The sequence below is a fragment of the Natrix helvetica genome (genome assembly GCF_964273705.1).
Source record: "Natrix helvetica genome assembly, chromosome: 2".
Classification (NCBI taxonomy): Eukaryota; Metazoa; Chordata; class Lepidosauria; order Squamata; family Natricidae; genus Natrix; species Natrix helvetica.
Window position 1 is genome coordinate 55,606,882 of NC_138552.1, and position 18,620 is coordinate 55,625,501.

Consider the following 18,620-nt stretch of genomic DNA (forward strand, 5'->3'; position numbering starts at 1 on the left):
TGGTTCTTATTAAGATGAATTTTAATTTGAACTTGATGTTTAATTCTTGTCTTCATATCAACTGGGCAATGCTACAGGGTTTCATAAGACAGACTGGTACACAAGACCAGTTTTATTACAGGAAAAGTGCAGGAGATCCTTTTGTACATAAGCTTCTTCACCAAATCCCTAAAAACATATAACCATTCCTTAAAATATAAATAATCATACCCATATTTATATATTTTTTAAAAACATTATTGAATGGAATTTAGTGACATACATTATGATTTATCAAGATGGAGATAATATTAGCAACATTTCCACAAACTATTTTGAGCTTAAAAAGATTGAAAACAAAGAATAATTGCAATCTGGAAATCACAAAATCAATGTAATTTGTATAATTTTACCTCTACCTCTACCGACTTAAATTCTGAATTTGCTTTTAGTGGCAGCTCAATATAGAAAATATCACAGCTTGTCTTCCATGTATTAGTAGTATGCTAAATACACTATTAAAATGTATTTAAAAGATCCAATATCTTCAATAAAAGCAGCTGGTCTATTTTTATGCTTCATATTCTTCTACATGAACCAAAATCTTCAGACAAAATGCATGCAAATCTATCCACTGATTTTTGAAATATTAAAAAGTATGGTCAATGTCATTGATTAGTCCCTATAGTGTCAGGGTTTCCAATATTTTGGGACCAGTAAATACATTTCAATTTCTGAAAACCTTTCCTGGTTTTTCTTTAAAATTGTTATAAAACATAACTAGCAGAGAACAAACTGATGAGGCCATTCCATGCTGTGCTTACTTTTTCCAACAGATTCTTTCCATTACTCAGAATGTTTTGCCCCAGAACATATAGGCAAAGTTGCAAGCACTGGATTGCAGCTGCCACAATTTTTAATTTCTTGCAATGTCTACATATCATTTTTTGGAACCAGCAATATTCTTGGAAATAAATGTAAAGTTGAAAATTGGTACTAGGAAGTACCATATTTGCATTTAATTTAAGTTTTAAAAAGTATAAATCAAAATCAGTTAAAATTAGGACTTGATGGGTGTCAGTGGAAGCATCTGCGAGCATGGGGATTACATTGGTGACCTAGAGTTTCAATTGCAGAAATATTTAATATAACATAAATATTTGCTGCAATTATCATGAATACCTGATTAGGGGACTGGAGACAAAAACATATGAAGAATGGTTGCAGGAAATGGGTATGTTTAGCTTAAGAGAAAGAAGGACTAGGGGAGACATGATAGCAGTGTTCCAATATCTCAGGGGTTGCCACAAAGAAGAGGGAGTCAAACTCTTCTCCAAAGCATCTGAGGGTAGAACAAGAAGCAATGGGTGGAAACTAATCAAGGAGAGAAGCAACTTAGAACTGAGGAGAAATTTCCTGACAGTTAGAACAATTAATCAGTGGAACAGCTTGTCTCCAGAAGTTGTGAATGCCCCAACACTGGAAGTCTTTAAGAAGATGTTGGATAGCCATCTGTCTGAAACGGTATAGGGTTTCCTGCCTAGGCAGGGGGTTGGACTAGAAGACCTCCAAGGTCCCTTCCAACTCTACTATTGTATTATTGTATAACAACCTTCCCTAACCTTGTGAATAGACTGCTTGGAGGTTTGTTGGTGATGCCAATCATTCATCTACTGTGAGAGACTTGTGGTTACATCTCACAGGTCTGAAGAAAAAGTTTGACTGGCTGGGACTTACAAAATTCTGATGTTCCAAGATGCTTATTAGTTGGCTCACTTCTAAAGTACACAATTTTCTCTTCCTTTAAGAAACTTAAATATTCTTACAAAAAAAAGTAGCCTTCATGATAATGAAGACAAATGTCAGGATAAAATAATGTATGTGGTACTGAGTCTGAAATAAGGAAAAATAAATGGTACCATTCTCATCAACACAAACAATGCCTAATTGCTAGTAACTTCCCAGTTATCCATTTCGTGTAGGTCTTTATACAATAGCAATGTCCAAATTAGCAGTTTTTACTTGCAATTTATAATTTCAGAAATATTGATTTCATTTCTTTCTGGACAAACTAGATATATAATACTGACTCAAGGCATTATTTTTCATCTTCAATCTTTAATTTTTCATCTTCAATCTTTAACAATAGCTCTTAAATTGGAGAAAAATGCATTATTCATATAAAAATATAATTTTTGACATAAACACAACAATGCTACCTAGAAAAAGTAGAATGTAATCACATAATAAAATCTGTGCTTTCATGCCATGGTCTATTTGCAATCTCATAGAAAGAGGAGTGTATCTCATACTCTTTGTTTGCCTGTTGTTTTAAGATTGGAATGTCTATTTTTTGCCAGGCTTTAATGAATAGGAAAACCTAGCTCCCAAAATACACTTATTTCAACACAGGTTTATTAACTATTGAAAAAACAGGAATTCTAGATTCTTATGTCTACTAGGATTTCCATGACTTACAGTACCAATATCCACCTGCCATATCAATATTAATATTACATATCTCCACTTTAATAAGAAATTAAGGGGAAAACGTTCAAATTATGGTTTAATTTAAGTCAAAATGAAACACCTAAGAAATGTATGTTCCTTCTTGCTTCAGCTTCATCATTATCATGAAAAATTCAGGCAGAAATTTGAAAAGCTTCCCGGGCATTTTGCCTTTGTATCAGTCTTGAATTCTGGGCAGGGAGCCATTTGAATGTGTTTCATTTTAGGATATTTTCATTTGGATCAAATCCATAATTAACTCCACTTCATTAGCTAAAAGGAATAAAAATCTTTAATAATAAATCTATATGACACCCCTAAATTTTAACATTATTCACTAAAAGTTCCATTCTCCTGAGCTTGCGTTTATTTTTTGGCATTGGTTTGTCATATAAACCATTTTTAAGAAGATGCTCCTTGCTGTGATGGACTTGGGCACCATGCTGGATCTGGAAAGCACAAAGAGCTTGAAGAGGACGAAGTACAGTCTGATTAGAAAGAAAAAAGAAAAGAAAATTTAGAGCTAGACATAAATTACATAGGCCTCTAGTTGCATGAAGTGAAATAAATACCTTGCTTCTGAGCATATTTACTTGGAAGTGATATTAATCTATAAAATTTTTTGCTTGAGGCTGTGGAATTTTTTAAAAAAGTCAGTGAAGCAATTTCAAGCATGATTTTAAAAGCTGTTACAATCTCAGTTTCACACTTTTCTCTGTTGGTTTATACGCTGAACTGCTTAGTATTATGTCATTAATAAGAATGAGTTTAGCTTCCACTACTATTTCTTGCTAAATAAACTAGAAATAGTAAATTAAGAGAAAACAGGTAAATGAGAAGTTTTGGGGCAAAGAATATACAAAATGTTTTCCACTACCACGATTCCATAATGTTAATTATAGGAAGGACATTATTTTTGGTGACACAATTATAAATCCTGAAAGTACAAAATTGTCTCTGTAAAGAGTGTAAGGAGATAGAAAGGAGTAGACTCTCCAGAGTATAACACCTAATGACACATTGTTACATCATCTAGTTTTCCTGGCAATAATATTGAAGTTATTTGTCACTACATTCAGGGTTTTTTTCCGATCAACCAAGATAATTTTGTGTTCCTTTCTGCAGTGTCATTTTCCAGTTGGGTGCCGGTTATCTTTGATTACCCACTTCTTTACCCTAAAAAAGACTGACCAATATCATTATTGAAAAATGATTATATTTAGGATTATTTTAATCAAAAGGATGAAAACTGTTCTGCAGGATTTTATGCATGATGAGCAATGTAGTTTCTTACCCAAAAGACAGTTGACAGATATCAAAAATATAATTTTATTATATTAAAATATTTTGGAACACCATAATGGAAAACAAGATATGTTCATCTTTATTGATGTGAGGAAAGCATTTCACAATTTGAACTAGACTTTTCTATTTAATTTTGGAAAATATGAAATTCGGAGAAAGTGTTATTAAGTGGGTGAGATCTCTATAATACTACACAAACAGCACAAATTACAGTCAATGGACTAGATCCTGTAGCAAACACAAAAGGACAATTCGAGGCTCTCCATTTCTGCCACTACTGTTCATTTTAGTTCTTGAATTCTTAACAGATAGCAATAGCATTTACACTTATATACCGCTTTACATGCCAACTCTAAGCAGTTTATATAGTCAGCATATTATCCCCAACAACCTGGGTCCTCATTTTCTCGACCTCAGAAGGATGGAATTCTGAGTCAACGTTGAGCTGGTGAAGATTGAATCACTGGCAGCCAGCAGAATTAGCCTGCAATACTATATTCTAACCACTGCGCCACCACGGTTTAGATACATCAAACAATATGAAAAAGTAGCTTGAAGGTTATAGAGTGCTATAAAAATTTGCATATAATTTAGAATAATTAAATTCAGAATAATTAAAAGCAATAAATATATGAATGAAAAAGCTAAAAGAATTGGGTTCATTAACTGGATTTAAATTAACAAAGAGAAATGAAAAAAGTTAATAATAATAAATAATAATACAAATGGAATATCAAAAAGAGTTGGTAAAAACTGATATAATAGAGAAAAAAGTGGAATATTTGGGTATTACCATAATTAATATGAACTGTATATTATTTCAAAATAATTATATCAATGTATGGAATGAAATTATGAGAGAATTTTTAAGATGGGAAAATACAATTATGAAGAATTTATGTAGTGAAAGTGCAAGTATTTTCTAGAATATTGTTTTTATTTTTAAAAATACCTTTTTTGAAATATGATGCAGTTTTAAATAGTGGAAAAAGATGTGTCCAAATGTATATGGCAGTAAAAAAAATAAAGGGTTAAATGTAAAATTCTTGAATATGCAGAAGAAAAGAGGATTAGGATTCCTTATTTTAAATTATATTTTGCAGCCTGCTGCTTGGTTTGGATGAAAAAAATGATTGTTGCTCATAAAATAATGTAAGAATTGGAAGAATATAACCCAATATTTGGTTGGCATTAGTTTTTATGGCCTTCAAAGTTAAAATTAATGTAGAAAAAAACATTATGTAGAAAGTACTATATTAATAACATGGAATAAATACAAATAAGGGCTATGCTCGAAAATACCTTATGGCTTTCAGTATAGGAAGCATTTTATAGAAAAGAAACTGCTTAATATATCAAGATTTATCAGTACAGGAAAATGGAAAAATTAAGATAATGCCGTGAGAACAATTGAATTCAGTTTCAAAGGTTTTCATCTGCACATTTTTAAAAAAGATTTAATGTAGATGAAATATTACTGGAATATATAAAATGAAATTTGAACTGAATTATATAGAAATGATGAACACGTGCCTGTAAAATGTATAAAGCTTCATTAAGATTTGAATGGAAGAGGAACAGGTTAAAAATTGCATGATAAAATGGGCAATTCCTTTTCATTATAATATGTAGACAGTTAAATGAGAGAGAATGTGGATGAATGGGTTGAAATTCATATTATGCTCTAATTTAGGCAATGCCAGCGGGCGACACCGAGGAGTAGGGCCTTCTCTGTGATGGGCCCAACCCTCTGGAATGACCTCCCCCCCGACATTAGAACCACTTCTGACCTCCGCTCCTTCCGGCAAAAACTGAAGACCCACCTGTTCCGACTGACAGGCCTGGCATAATTCAACTGTCCCTCCTGGCAAATGTATTATATCTGGTTATTTTAGGGGTTTTTTAATTTACTGTATTTGTTTTTAGGGGTTTGAATTTATTTTATATCTGCTTTGTACAGTTCTTTTAACTACATTTTAACCTCCTCCATGTCAATTGTCAACTGTACATATTTAATTTAATTTTATTGTATCCTGTTATATTTTGTATGAATTGTACACCGCCCCGAGTCCCTTGCGGGAGAGGGGGCGGTCTAGAAGCATTAAATATTATTATTATTATTATTATTATTATTATTATTATTATTATTATTATTATTATTATTATTAAGAAACCATTTTTATAAAAGGATGTACCTTTTTATGTACCTGCGGACCAGTGGCGGATTTCAAATTTTTTTAGAACCTATTCTGTAGGTGTGGCCTGTTTTGTGGGAGGAGCTTAGTGGTCATGTGACTGAGTGGGAGTGGCTTGGCAGTTATGTGACCGGGTGGGAGTAGCTTGGGACTCATGTGACTGGGTGGCAGTGACCAATGAGATGTCACTGAATTCTTTGCCCCAAAGAATGACCTACAAAAAGAAGATATAAAAAAAGGAAATTTTATTATTTTGTGCACTTACTACTTAAATAAGAATAAAATAAGTACACAAAACAATAAAAGAGCTACTTACAGAGAAAATATGGCTGTCCTTGCCGGCCTCTTCCCTCTTCCTGGATTCACTCAGACATTTTTAAAACTCAAGGCCTGTGCACAGCACACACATTTCCAGCCCCTCTGCCACTTCCCTCTTCCTGGATTCACTCAGACATTAGGATACAAATAATTTTAAAGATTACTATTGGGAAAAAGCCAGAACTTTTTTATTAAGATTTATGGATATTATTATTATTATTATTATTATTATTATTATTATTATTATTATTATTATTATTATTATTATTATTCATGCTTCTAGACCGCCCCCTCTCCCAAAAAGGGACTCGGGGCGGTGTATAGTCCATGCAAAATATATCAAAATACAATAAAAATTGAATATGTACAGTTGGAATGGAGGAGGTTAAAAATGGAATTAAAAGAACTGTACAAAGCAATATATATAAATATAGGATTTTGAACCCCTAAAACACAGTGAATAGTGAATAGTGATAGTGAATTAGAAAAAAATTATGGAAGATTGATTTTATACATATAGTGACTGCAACAAGTTTATTATTTGCACAATAATGGAGAAATACTGACATACCCATCATAGAGGAATGGAGCATGAACATGGCAAAAATGGCGGAAATGATCCCTTTGGTCAGGGACAAAATAAGTCATCAATATTTTTGAGATCAATTTGAAGGTAGAGCAACAAGATTTGTCCATTGTCAGTTGCCTCACCAATTGCCTGACAACCAACTTATTTTCAGAGAGTATGGGTCATCAGGGAGACAAAATGTGGGATTTGAGATCCATTTTTTAACTTAGGAAAGGTTAATCAGCCACTATTGGAAAGGTGGTGGTACGTGACAGAATTATTCAGCAGTTTTCCATCCTAGCCAACACCTCTTATTTCTACCTTCTTTCCCTTCTTGATCACAAACATGATCTATTGTTTCTAAAAGGTTTACCATACTCTTGAATTTTAATTGTATACCAAATGTCTTTCTAATAACAAGAATCCTCTACTATTCTTTGAAAAGAAAACTATAGACGTTCAGGATAGTCAATGTTGCTTTTACTCAAAACTGAGTGTGGCTATGTGAAGGAACAAATATCCAAGCTATATGTGGTATGTACATTCCATCAAATATTCAAAAATATTCCTTTATAAAGGTCACATATTGATTCTCTTATCTCTTGGTAAAGGAAGACTACATTTTTCTTTTTTTAACTTTTTCCTCACAAACTCCCTTTGCACATATATGATGAGAGGACTAGTTTCTAAGTTTTGTCATAATTGTTGGTTAAGCAGCAGTTACACAAGGAACTGCAGTCACAGCTTTGAGTTAGAAGAGGAATTAATGACACTAAAATAACAGAGAAGGAAAAATATGAAAGACAAGGGTGGTTAAAAAGCAAAGGAGGCACAGAGGACACTGTAATTTCCAATACTATTTTTGGAAGCCTCGGTAAGTGAGAGGGACATATTTCTGAATAAAGAAACAAGATTAGGTTGTTGTTACATGGTTGCAAATCTTATACCTGCTTTCTTTCTCTCCTTCCTCTTATATCTGCTCAACTGGAAATTCATTCAGCTGCAGAAATCTGCCAACCTTAAACTAAAGCTGTAGTCTACATGGAGAAAAAAATGCACTTCTGCTAAACTGAACTTGGTAATATCCGACATATATATGATCACGATAGCTATGCAATGCATTTAATGAAGCTTACGTTTAACATGTACTTCTATATTTATTCAAACCTGCACATCCACATTATATGGATTAAAAAATTCAAGCTTCCTCAAGTTATAATGGCAACTGGGATGGAAATTTCCATTGCTAAGCAATGCAGTTGTAAATTGTGACACCACATGATTGTATCACTTATTGATGGCAATCTTACCAGTCACGGTTGCTATTATGCCCAAGACACGTGGAGTTTTAAGGGGGAAATGATGTTGGTCCCAGATATGGGAGTGCCATGGACGGTGGTAGGAAACAGTACGAGGGCCAGCACAGACTGGTAGAGGTCTTGGGAAATTTGATGGAGGTCATGAGCAGAGAGGTGCTGCTGGTGGAAGTGACTTACTGGAGTGACCTGCAAGCTTCCCCACCTGCTTCCCCAATGACGTAGCTTGTGAGAAGCCATCAGGAAAAGTCACAAAGTGTAATCATGTGACCACAGATCCCTATAATATAGTTGTGAGTTGAGTTCCCATGTGCCCAGATCACAATCATGTGACTGGGAGTGCTGCAATGTTTGTTTATTCAGAAACCAGTCATAGTCCATTTGTCACCCTAACTTGGGTCATGGTCCAGTGCCACCATAACTTTGATAATTGCTGAAAAAATGCAAACAAAGTGATGCAACAAAATCAATAAATCAAGTGTCTTATTGCTAGGTATAAAGACACACCACTGACACTTTCTTTGAAATATTTCCAAAATTTCCTTGACTTCATTAGCCACCCCACCCCACCCACTTATTTAGCTAACAAAATGACAGTGAAAATCAAGGAAATTGATTTTACGTACTTTGTGCCATAGTGGACAAACAGTACCCAACGTTGAAAAAGAAGTTTTCTAGAAGGTCTATCAAAGAAGTGGGATGAACCACATGAAAAGAAGTGGCAAGATTAATGTAAGAATAGGTGGGGTAGGGAAAAAAAACTTAGGAGAATGACATTTCTTCCTGTCAAGTTTTCTAAAGTTAATGTATTTCAGCTCTTATTTAGGAAGATTTAAGAAAAGATGGAGTGAAAAATTTGAACCGTCGTCAGTAAAACAGCATGGGGTTTTTTTTTTTAAAAATAAGCATAGCTTGCATTTGGTTATTCCATTAGTAGTATACATGACTTTAAAATTACCTACCTCTTTAATTGCATCATTTTTTTCCACGATGGCTAGGGCAATAGCTGCACATTCAAGTGTAGACAGGCATGCATTTGTGGGCTGGGTACGAATTATGTACTGACTTGAAAAGCTGGTTTTCAGTTGAACCTGAAAATAGTAATTTCAGATTAAAGAAATACATCATTAAAACACAGTGTGCTCTCTGTTTCTTAAAAAAATCCTTTAATTATATAAGATTTTAGTTTTTAGTAATAAAATCTTGTATTGAACAAGGATTTGCAATATATTAACACATATTTTTATATTGATTAAAAATAAGGAAAACAACCTATAATGTTTTTTACCACCAACATAAAAACAAACCTAAAATAGGATAAACCTAAAATATTATGCTAATGCATAATAATATACATACAGTATAAAGAGACCATACTTCAAACTGCTACATGATTATTGAACTGGATCAAGCATTGGGGGGGGGGGGTGAAACTGAACGAATTGGAGGGCGGGGAAAGTAAGGTGATTTCTGCTTATTGCCTTTCCATAAAGAGACACTTACAGCCATAAAAATATTTTGCCGAACTATGCAGTGCTCCATAATATAGTACAAGCATTACAAGGGAAAAAATTCTTACTTAATCATCAATTTCGGTTATACCTCTTACATAGCACATTTTTACAAATGGACCAGCAGAATATACAATTAATGTTTAGCCTGTTCACACTACAATTTTATAGCTAGATGGTAATATATATATAAAAGTAACAGATTATCCTGAAAACAAAATGCTTTATTTTTGCCAAATGGAACAGAGTGTCGATCTTCATATTAAATTTATCTTACAAAGGAGCTTGTTGCTTAATGAGACATTAAATGTTACACTTCCTATTATATTATGCCCAACAGTTCATTGTACAGTATCAAATATGTCTACCCATGACAGCTATGCATGAAAGACATTTTTAACAGTTAATTACTTATCTGGAGAGAGATGTAGCCCCCTCCTTAATCATTATAATTTGAAACAGTCGTCAAAAGAGTTTAAATTTCACAATTGAATAGGCCTTCTCTACAACGTTTTCACTAAGATCAAAGAAATATCACACAACTAAAACACAATATACACATGAATACAAATGACAGCATCTGCTCCTTCGCTATTATTAATACACACATTTTCATGTTAATTAAAATCATAACACAATGTCAATATTTCATAGTCTTCTATATTCCCACCATGACCAACATAGTGTCAGTCTCTTCTCCACAAATAGGATTTAGGTTGAATACCAAAAATCAGAGTAGATAGACATTGGATTTCTCAAGCTTGAATGCGGTTAACTCTTCTGTACAATATTATTACAATTAGGTTTTTTTTTAATGTGGCAAATAAAATTTCAAACGTTTTTCTAATTCTGTTTATCTACAACTTTATTTCAAGGTCTTATGCCCAGAGCTTAGAAGAGGACTGCTTTAATACCCTTCTTAGTATTTATTAGATGAATTCACTATCAATATTAGGGTTTTATGTATTTGTATTTCTAGTTCATGTATATAGTAATATAACACCCTAGTCCATCAACTCTTAAAAGTCTAAAAGCAAGATACTCAAACTGAAAAGACAAAAGCAGAAAATAAAACTTTAAAGTAATATAACACCCTAAATTATTCATTTGTTTACATGTTTTATCTATGCATGCAATTATAACTAAACATCACAAGGAGAACATACAAGAGAAACACCTAAACTGGTAAAATCCAAGCAAATATTCTTTATCTAGTTTTGGAGACTATTTTGCTATTTTAACTACATTAACCTTTGGAGATACAAAACCATATTGGTGTTTAGAAGAGAATATATGTAGCTCAGGGTTAAGCTGTGGAGTCCTTGGTGTTTTCTGAGTTCTGTTGTTTGCTTACAGACCATTGTTACCGGAATGGGTAAAATCTACAACTCTAGCACTGAGATGTTACCTAGTGTGGTAATAGAACATCTACAAATAAACAACCAAGCTCAGAGAGCACTAAAGACTCCACATTTGTGGCTATATTTTTTATTTTAGAAACATGTCTCCCAACATGAAAACAATCCATTACGATAAGTTTTTATATTGTGTGTTTTTTGTTTTGTTTTGAATTGTTGTAAATTTCCCAAATTCATGTATTTGAAATGGGACACTATAATGCCTCTGTCTTATCTTTACATTTTCTTTTCTTTATGGGCCTCTAATTTCATTTTCCATCACAACAGAGTTATACAATATCTCCTGTTAAAATTTTAATATATTTTTTTTAAATTAACAATAAAATAAGGTAAATAAAATGAACAGCATATTAGTAGTTTGAAATGGAGTGTAAAAATAGAGAAATGAAAGGAATCCCAGACTGTACAGAAAAGAGTTTTGAAGTTTTCTTGAGCTGGTATGAAATAATAAATAGTATTCCTACCCTATATGTAATCCAAATCATTTAAAAAAAAGCTATGCATAGCAAAAATATCCACTTGCTGCTGAATAAAGTCCCATCAGTTACTTTCTTGATGGAAAAAGAAATGCACAGCTAAACTGTCAGCTCGCTTTTGAAAATTACATCAAGAATATAAATAAATTAGTCAATTGAAACATACTGGCTTTAATTTAAAATGACATTTTAAGAGCTTCATGTTTTTATATTCTATAGGGAATAGCTGCCATGCAACTGTAAGGAACAGATAGTCAGAAAAAGTAAATTGATGTCAGAAAACTTTTGTTCTTTATGTTCTTATGCATCCATATGCCTATGTAATCTTGCTACCGCTGCAAGATATATTTACAGAAATGTTAGAGTGCATTTCAATGACCACAAAGAAAGCTTTTTATTAAATTACTATTTTCACTTTGGTCATAAATACATTTCCCCATACTTTATTATTGTTGTTCTCAAATAAAATGGGTTAATTTTTTCTTATCTAATTAAATGTATGGCTAGATGCTGGCAGTAAAGTGCTGGATTAGAATTTGGCACACTCCATAAAAAGATCAAGGAAAATCATTCTGCTCCAAAATTATGTTACTGTATGTCTCTGGAAAACAGAACGTTGTGTTCCCACCGTGTTTCCCTGAGAATATGACATGTCCTGAAAATAAGGCCAAGCCAGATTTTGGGGGTGGGCAAAAATATATGCCCCCCCTTGAAAATAAGCCCAGTGGACACTCCCTCCGCCAGCCGGGCAGAGTGCCACTCACTGACCCAGCGGTATCCCGAAGTGCCAAGCTGCATGAGCAGGGGGCAGGGGGAACCTCGCTGGAGGAGGGGTTGCGCAAGTGCCTGTCCCCCCCATGCTCACGTGCCTCCCAGTCCTCTTCCGGGAGCCAGGGCAGAGAGTCTTCTGGCAGCCAGACCACAACCATAGAGCGGGTAGTGCACTCCCAGAGTGGCCACTTCCGGAACACTCTACCCCAGCTCCCGGAAGACTTGGCAGCAAGTGGCTGGCCCGACCTGCCTCTCAGAAGAAGCCATCCTCAGTGTTGGAATGGCAGCAGCGGCACTGGCCCTGCAGAGAGCGCTGGCCCAGATCGTGGTGTGGACTGGGAGGCGCGTGAGCAGGGGGAATAGGCACTCGCACAACCATCCCCTCCGGCTGGGCAGAGTGCCACTCACAAATCCAGTGGTATCCTGAAAGCGCCAAGCCGCATGAGCGCCTGTTTCCCTCCCCCTGATCACATGGCTTGTGCCTTCGGGATACCACTGGGTCACTGAGTGGTGCTCTGCCCAGCCGGAGAGGGGCATTGCTGGGCCGCTGCTCTCTTGTGAGTGGGCTTCCAAAGAGCCTGGCTCCAAAATAAGGCCAAGGCCATATTTTAGGGGTCAAAAATAAGACCGTGTCTTATTTTCAAGGAAACACAGTATGTGTATGTGTTTGTGTGTGTGTGTTTGTGTGTATGTTGTATTTGTACTGATAAATAAATAAAGGGAGACTAGTATAGATCTATTTCGAGCTAATTAGCTCTCATCAGCTAGCCATACCCTTACTGGGATTCAAACCTGGGCTGTATTATATCTTAGGCAGGAGTCTTAGCCACTAAGCCACAGGCTGTCCTCCTTATCAGTTGAGCCAGGGAAATAGGTATGTATTTGTGTTACAACTCCTGGTATGCCTAAATATGGGAGGAAGGTCACTACTCCCTCTTTCTGTCCTTCGGCTTATCACAGAAGACCATGCAGGCAGAAAACCATATTTTTATTTTTATTTTTAATGTTGCCTTTTTATATTTGTGTTGTATTTGTACTGATAAATAAATAAGGCATACCAGGGGTTGTAACACACACACACACACACACACACACACACACACACATATATATATATATATATGTGTGTGTGTGTGTGTGTGTGTGTGTGTGTGGTGTGTGTGTATATATATATATGTATATATATATATATATATATATATATACACACACATACATACATACATATACATGCACATATAATGTGGTTATATACATGTGGCACACATGTACACACCAAGACAAAATAAATGTTTACGTGTACATGAAGCACTTATTTATAACACAATTTAAATATAATTGTTATTTTTATTATTTTATTAAGAAATTTAATTACAATAATAAAACCTAGTACAAAAGTAGAGAAAGAAGAAAACAGAAACAAATAATAAATAATATAGTGAAAAAAGAAGCAATATAAAAAAGTGACTTCCTACCTTCATCACAACAATTCTAAATAAATTAAATAATTCTTCACTACCTATAACAGCGATGGCGAACCTTTTTTGGCTTGCGTGCCATAAGTGGGGGGAGCACAGGGGGGATCGTGTGCAGGCGTGCCGCACCCATAATGTAATGCGCGACCCCCCAGTGTGCATGCGCGCACTACAAGTGTGACACCCCCCCCATTTTTGCATGCTTTTTCCGCCCTCCCCAGGCTCCAGAGGCTTTATAGGAGCCTGGGGAGGGCAAAAACAGCCTCCCCCGCCCCCCCCCGGAAGCCCTCCGGAGGCTTCAGGAGGCTTCCCTGAAGCCTCAGAAGCAGTCAAAACGATCCTCCAAGACTTCCTGTTTGCTCAGAGAGTCATTTTAAGCGCTCCGAAGGCTTCAGGGACCTTCAGGAGGCTTCCCTGAAGCCTCCGGAGCAGTCAAAACGACCTCGGAGCAAACAGGAAGTCCGTTCCCAAACTTCCGGTTTGCCCATAGGGCCAGGTTTTTGCGCTCTGGAGGCTTCAGGGAAGCTCATGAAGCCTCCGGGGGGCCTCCGGGGGGGCAGGGGAGGCTCTTTTCACCCTCCCCAGGCTCCTATAAAGCCTCTGGAGCCTGGGAAGGGTGAAAAATGGCTTTAAAATGGGTGAAATCAGCTGGCCAGCGCGCGCATGCGCGCTGTCCAGCTGACAGGGCAGTGCCTCGCATGCGCGCTGTCCAGCTGACAGGGCAGCGCCTCGTGTGCCCTGACAAATGGCTCCATGTGCCACCTGTGGCACACATGCCATAGGTTCACCATCACTGACCTATAAGGTTAAACAGAAATATCTTCATCCCATATCCCATCCCCTATCTGTTACCAAACACATCTTTTCAATACTGGTACTGCAAAATCTGCAGAATGGATTGCCAGAACATTAGGAAAAAAAAGTCTTATTTTAGCTTTAATCAAATAAATCAATTTTATATTCTTTCCTTTTACTTCTAATAGTTTAGTCTTTAGTTCAATCAAATATTGTTGTCAGACTTGGTTTTTCTTCAATTCTTCTTTATCTCATTGCACTGCCTAGCTCTAGTTATTGGCAAAAGCTATTTTTAAAAAATGACAAAAATGCCCCTTAAAATACACAAACACACACGCAAACAAGTACAAATAATTAAATTTAGTTATATCCTTTTAGTGATTTACATCTACATATATCAGGCATTTTACAACATTCTGTATTTTGTCATAAACTCATTTTTTTGCCCAATTTAAATCCCATGGGAATAATGAGTCCTGGATTTGGGATGCCTCCTATAAGTGCTCATTTGATATACATTTGACTTATAGAATGTCTTATGTTACAGCATTTCGCCCTATTAAAGGTTATGGGAATGAGAGTTTTTAATAGCAAAGAGATGTTATAGAATATGTCAAGAACGGACCCTCTCTTTTTTTCTTCAGCCTTATACTTTTTGCCAATGGTGTAAGAAATTACAAAACCATTAATGTTTTATAAGAGTGAGAGATACATAAGATATTGCTTTATATATCATATATTTTTAACTATAGCTGAGACTGGGAATTGAAAAGAAAACATAACAGAAAACAACAACTTCACAAACCACATCTATGTTGTTGCCAAGAAAACAAGCATGTGAGATCTCTGTAGCCACCAAGAACTGAGTTTGACTCAAGGGATTTATTTTAAAGATTAGATTATTGTACTGTATGATTTTCCCTCTAGGGCACACTGCATTTTCTAGAGTAGGCTATTCAAGTCTTGCAATTGAAATAGCTATATAAAATAAGAGAGGAAAAAGAACAGCACTTTCACAATTTCCATGTGGAAAACTAGACTCTCACTATTCTGTCAATAATTTAGTCTGCATATTTCTGGGGCACCAACTGCCATTCAAACTGTCTCATTTTAAGACATTTGCAAATTCTAACTTAGAAAATGCTAATTTTAATAAGAAATACTGCTACTAGAAAAGAGTTAAGCTGAATAGATGTTGTACTTGAGAATGTTAAAATATCAAGAGAGTAAAATAAACATTTTAAGTCTCTGTTCATATACTACAAAAACAGAAAAGAGCGAGCTCTTGAAAAGACTTGTATTACCTTTTTGCTCTGTGTATAGTTCTGAAATGAATGTCAGGCAACCGATCAATATTTTATGCAGTGCTATTCTTTTAATAATTAATGCAAAAGAAAAGTGCTGAAAAAAATGTAGGCACTGAGCAGAATAAGGACCTCAAGTCTGTCACGAAGTGAAGAAAGAAATGTTATTATCTACATTGTAAATACCATTTACCTTAAATTAACTGTAAATATTAAAAAAACACTCTAAGAGAAAAGCAATTTATCTCCTCACTGAAGTGTTTGGAAGGCTACTAATTCCCTACATTTTCATTTCTTTTATGTGTTTGTTAATGGTACTGGATACCTCCTGAGGTATGCAAGAAAAAAGATGATGCATAAACCCATATGCATACATATAAACACCCTGTAAGACCAATCAATAACAATTTGAAAAACTCAAGAGTACCAATTAAAGATACAACTACATATTTTAATTGAAATAATGCAATTGGAAAAGAAAAGAATATTTAACAGATTGATTTAAGAAAATTTATAATATACTCTGAGCCTGAAAGAACCAACTTGGGGACAGGCAAAGGTGAAATCCAGATGAGAACCACAATTTAAGGGCTAGAAGTAGACAAAAAGATGAGGAGTGCTCCATGCTCTGCTGTCATAAACCATATGACATGGCTGGCTGGAGTTTAGGTTAGTTTAAACCTAGCTATGTTGCAAGGATGTTTCTTGCTTTATGCTTTCAGAAACAGTTGCTGGACCTGGAATAGAAAAATTACAGTGCAGACCTTCCTTGTAAAATAAATAGTTCTGTTCAGAATTTCAATTTTCCCCTAAATTTACTAATTTCTATTTAAATAACCACTTCACCTAATTCAGTTTCAACAGAATGTTTTCAATCTTATTTTTCCCCACAGGGTAATTACATTTCAATTTTATAAAATATAAAATATGAGATGGTATCAACTGTAATTTTCACAATTCTGCAAGGACTCAAAAGAAAAAAAAATGAGTTTATTGAATATAATTAGTCACTTTGGACTTATATTTAGTAGATTTAATATTCAATAAAAATCATTATTATGCAATCTACTACAAACCCAATAGGGAATTATGTGACAAACTGCAAGAAGATCATCATGGAATATCAATAAAGGATATAATAATACCTGCAGTGATAAAAATGGAAAAATTGGATAAACCTGGAATAAAACATTTGGAATGGCTGTAATCCACATAAAAGGTAAGTTCAAGACATATATACACTAAATCCCATGTTCTCCTTTCAACCTAGATGTCTGCATAGCAGATTCTGAAGATGCCCTTGTTTTATTGTCATCAAAATGAACAAGTATAAATAATAGGAAATAGAAAATGAAATGCAGTCCACTAAGGTATGAGACTTTCAAGAATACATAGTAGAACAGAACCTTGATGTTAAACACTTCTACAAAATGATGAGTGGTTATACCAGCAAGGTAGACTTTGTATAATATAAATATGAAATAAAATATAAGGAATACTTTTAATATGTTTACATCTTGAGAAAATGAACTTGAAGAATTATGAAAAGTGATAAGATGCTGTGAAAACAAATGCAAAAAAATATTCTCAGGTAATTATTTAATTATATTTATAAGATGTTGGCCCCATACTGATTCACAACAGCTTAATACAGTGATGGCTAACTTTTTCCGGACTGAGTGCCCAAAGTGTGTGTGCCCCAAAATGCAGTGTGTGTGTGTGCCCCATGCATGCACGTGTAGGGTCTCCGCGCCCCCCCCACATGTGCACACAGCCCCCTGCATGTACCCTGCCGCCTGCATGTGCATGCACCCCAACCCCCACCATGTGCCTCGCTCCCGCCTGTGCATGCTCTTCCCACCGACCCACCAACCAGCTAGCCAGCAGAAGCGCATGCATGCACTGCGGAGATGAAGTGGGGTAACGGCTCGTGTGCCAACAGAGAGGGCGCTGTGTGCCACAGGCGTGCCATCACGGACTTAATACATACAGGATTTACAAAACACAAAAAAACCCACAAAAATAACACAATGTCATCTCTTTTGATCTCATTTGGAAGAATTTCAAAGAGGAAAAGATTGTGGCTTTCAATCAAAGGTATCATGATAAGCAGGAAAGAAGTGGATTAAAACTTTGGGCAACAAGAAGGATGCATGATAACTGAATATATACTTTCAGCATAAAGGAAGGGTGAGGAAAAATGTCTCGCAAACAAGAGCTTTTGAAATAAGATGAAAGAAATTACAAGGTAACTTACAGCCAATGAAGGAATTTTAAGGAGTAATCAAAGAATAGATTTGATAGAAGCAAAGTAAAGATATATATATAAACAATCTTTGATAGAGGAAAAACAGCAGGCACAAATGACATTCAGACAGAACTACATAAAACTTCAGAAGAAATAGTTAAAGTTTTTAAAACTCTTATGTCAAAATTATGGAATAAAATTGTCTTACCTAGAAGTTGGAAAAAATAATGTTTATACCAAATTCTGGGGAACAAAAATAAAAGAGAATGTGCAAATTAACAGTTGCACTAATTCCTTATGCAAGTAAAGTTTTACTTACCAATTAGAGCTGTGCTAAATGAACAGGAAGATTTTAAAAGAGACTGCTGAATATGAGATTCATATAGATAACACAAAATAGATAAGAGAAAGAGCAAGAAGGAGGGGGTAGGTT

The 18,620-nt window shown here is 35.1% G+C and overlaps 1 protein-coding gene across 1 annotated transcript in view; it reads right to left on the bottom strand.

Annotated features, from left to right (window-relative positions):
* Positions 1–2,077: 2,077 nt before the first annotated feature.
* DTWD2 (DTW domain containing 2) overlaps positions 2,078–18,620 on the bottom strand; it is an 83,944-nt gene continuing 67,401 nt past the window's right edge. The window contains exons 5-6 of the mRNA XM_081941156.1: positions 9,152–9,280; positions 2,078–2,975 (exon numbers count right to left, since the gene is read on the bottom strand). Coding sequence (XP_081797282.1) covers positions 2,805–2,975; positions 9,152–9,280 — 300 coding nt within the window. The 3' untranslated portion in view covers positions 2,078–2,804. The remainder of the gene's footprint in view (positions 2,976–9,151; positions 9,281–18,620) is intronic.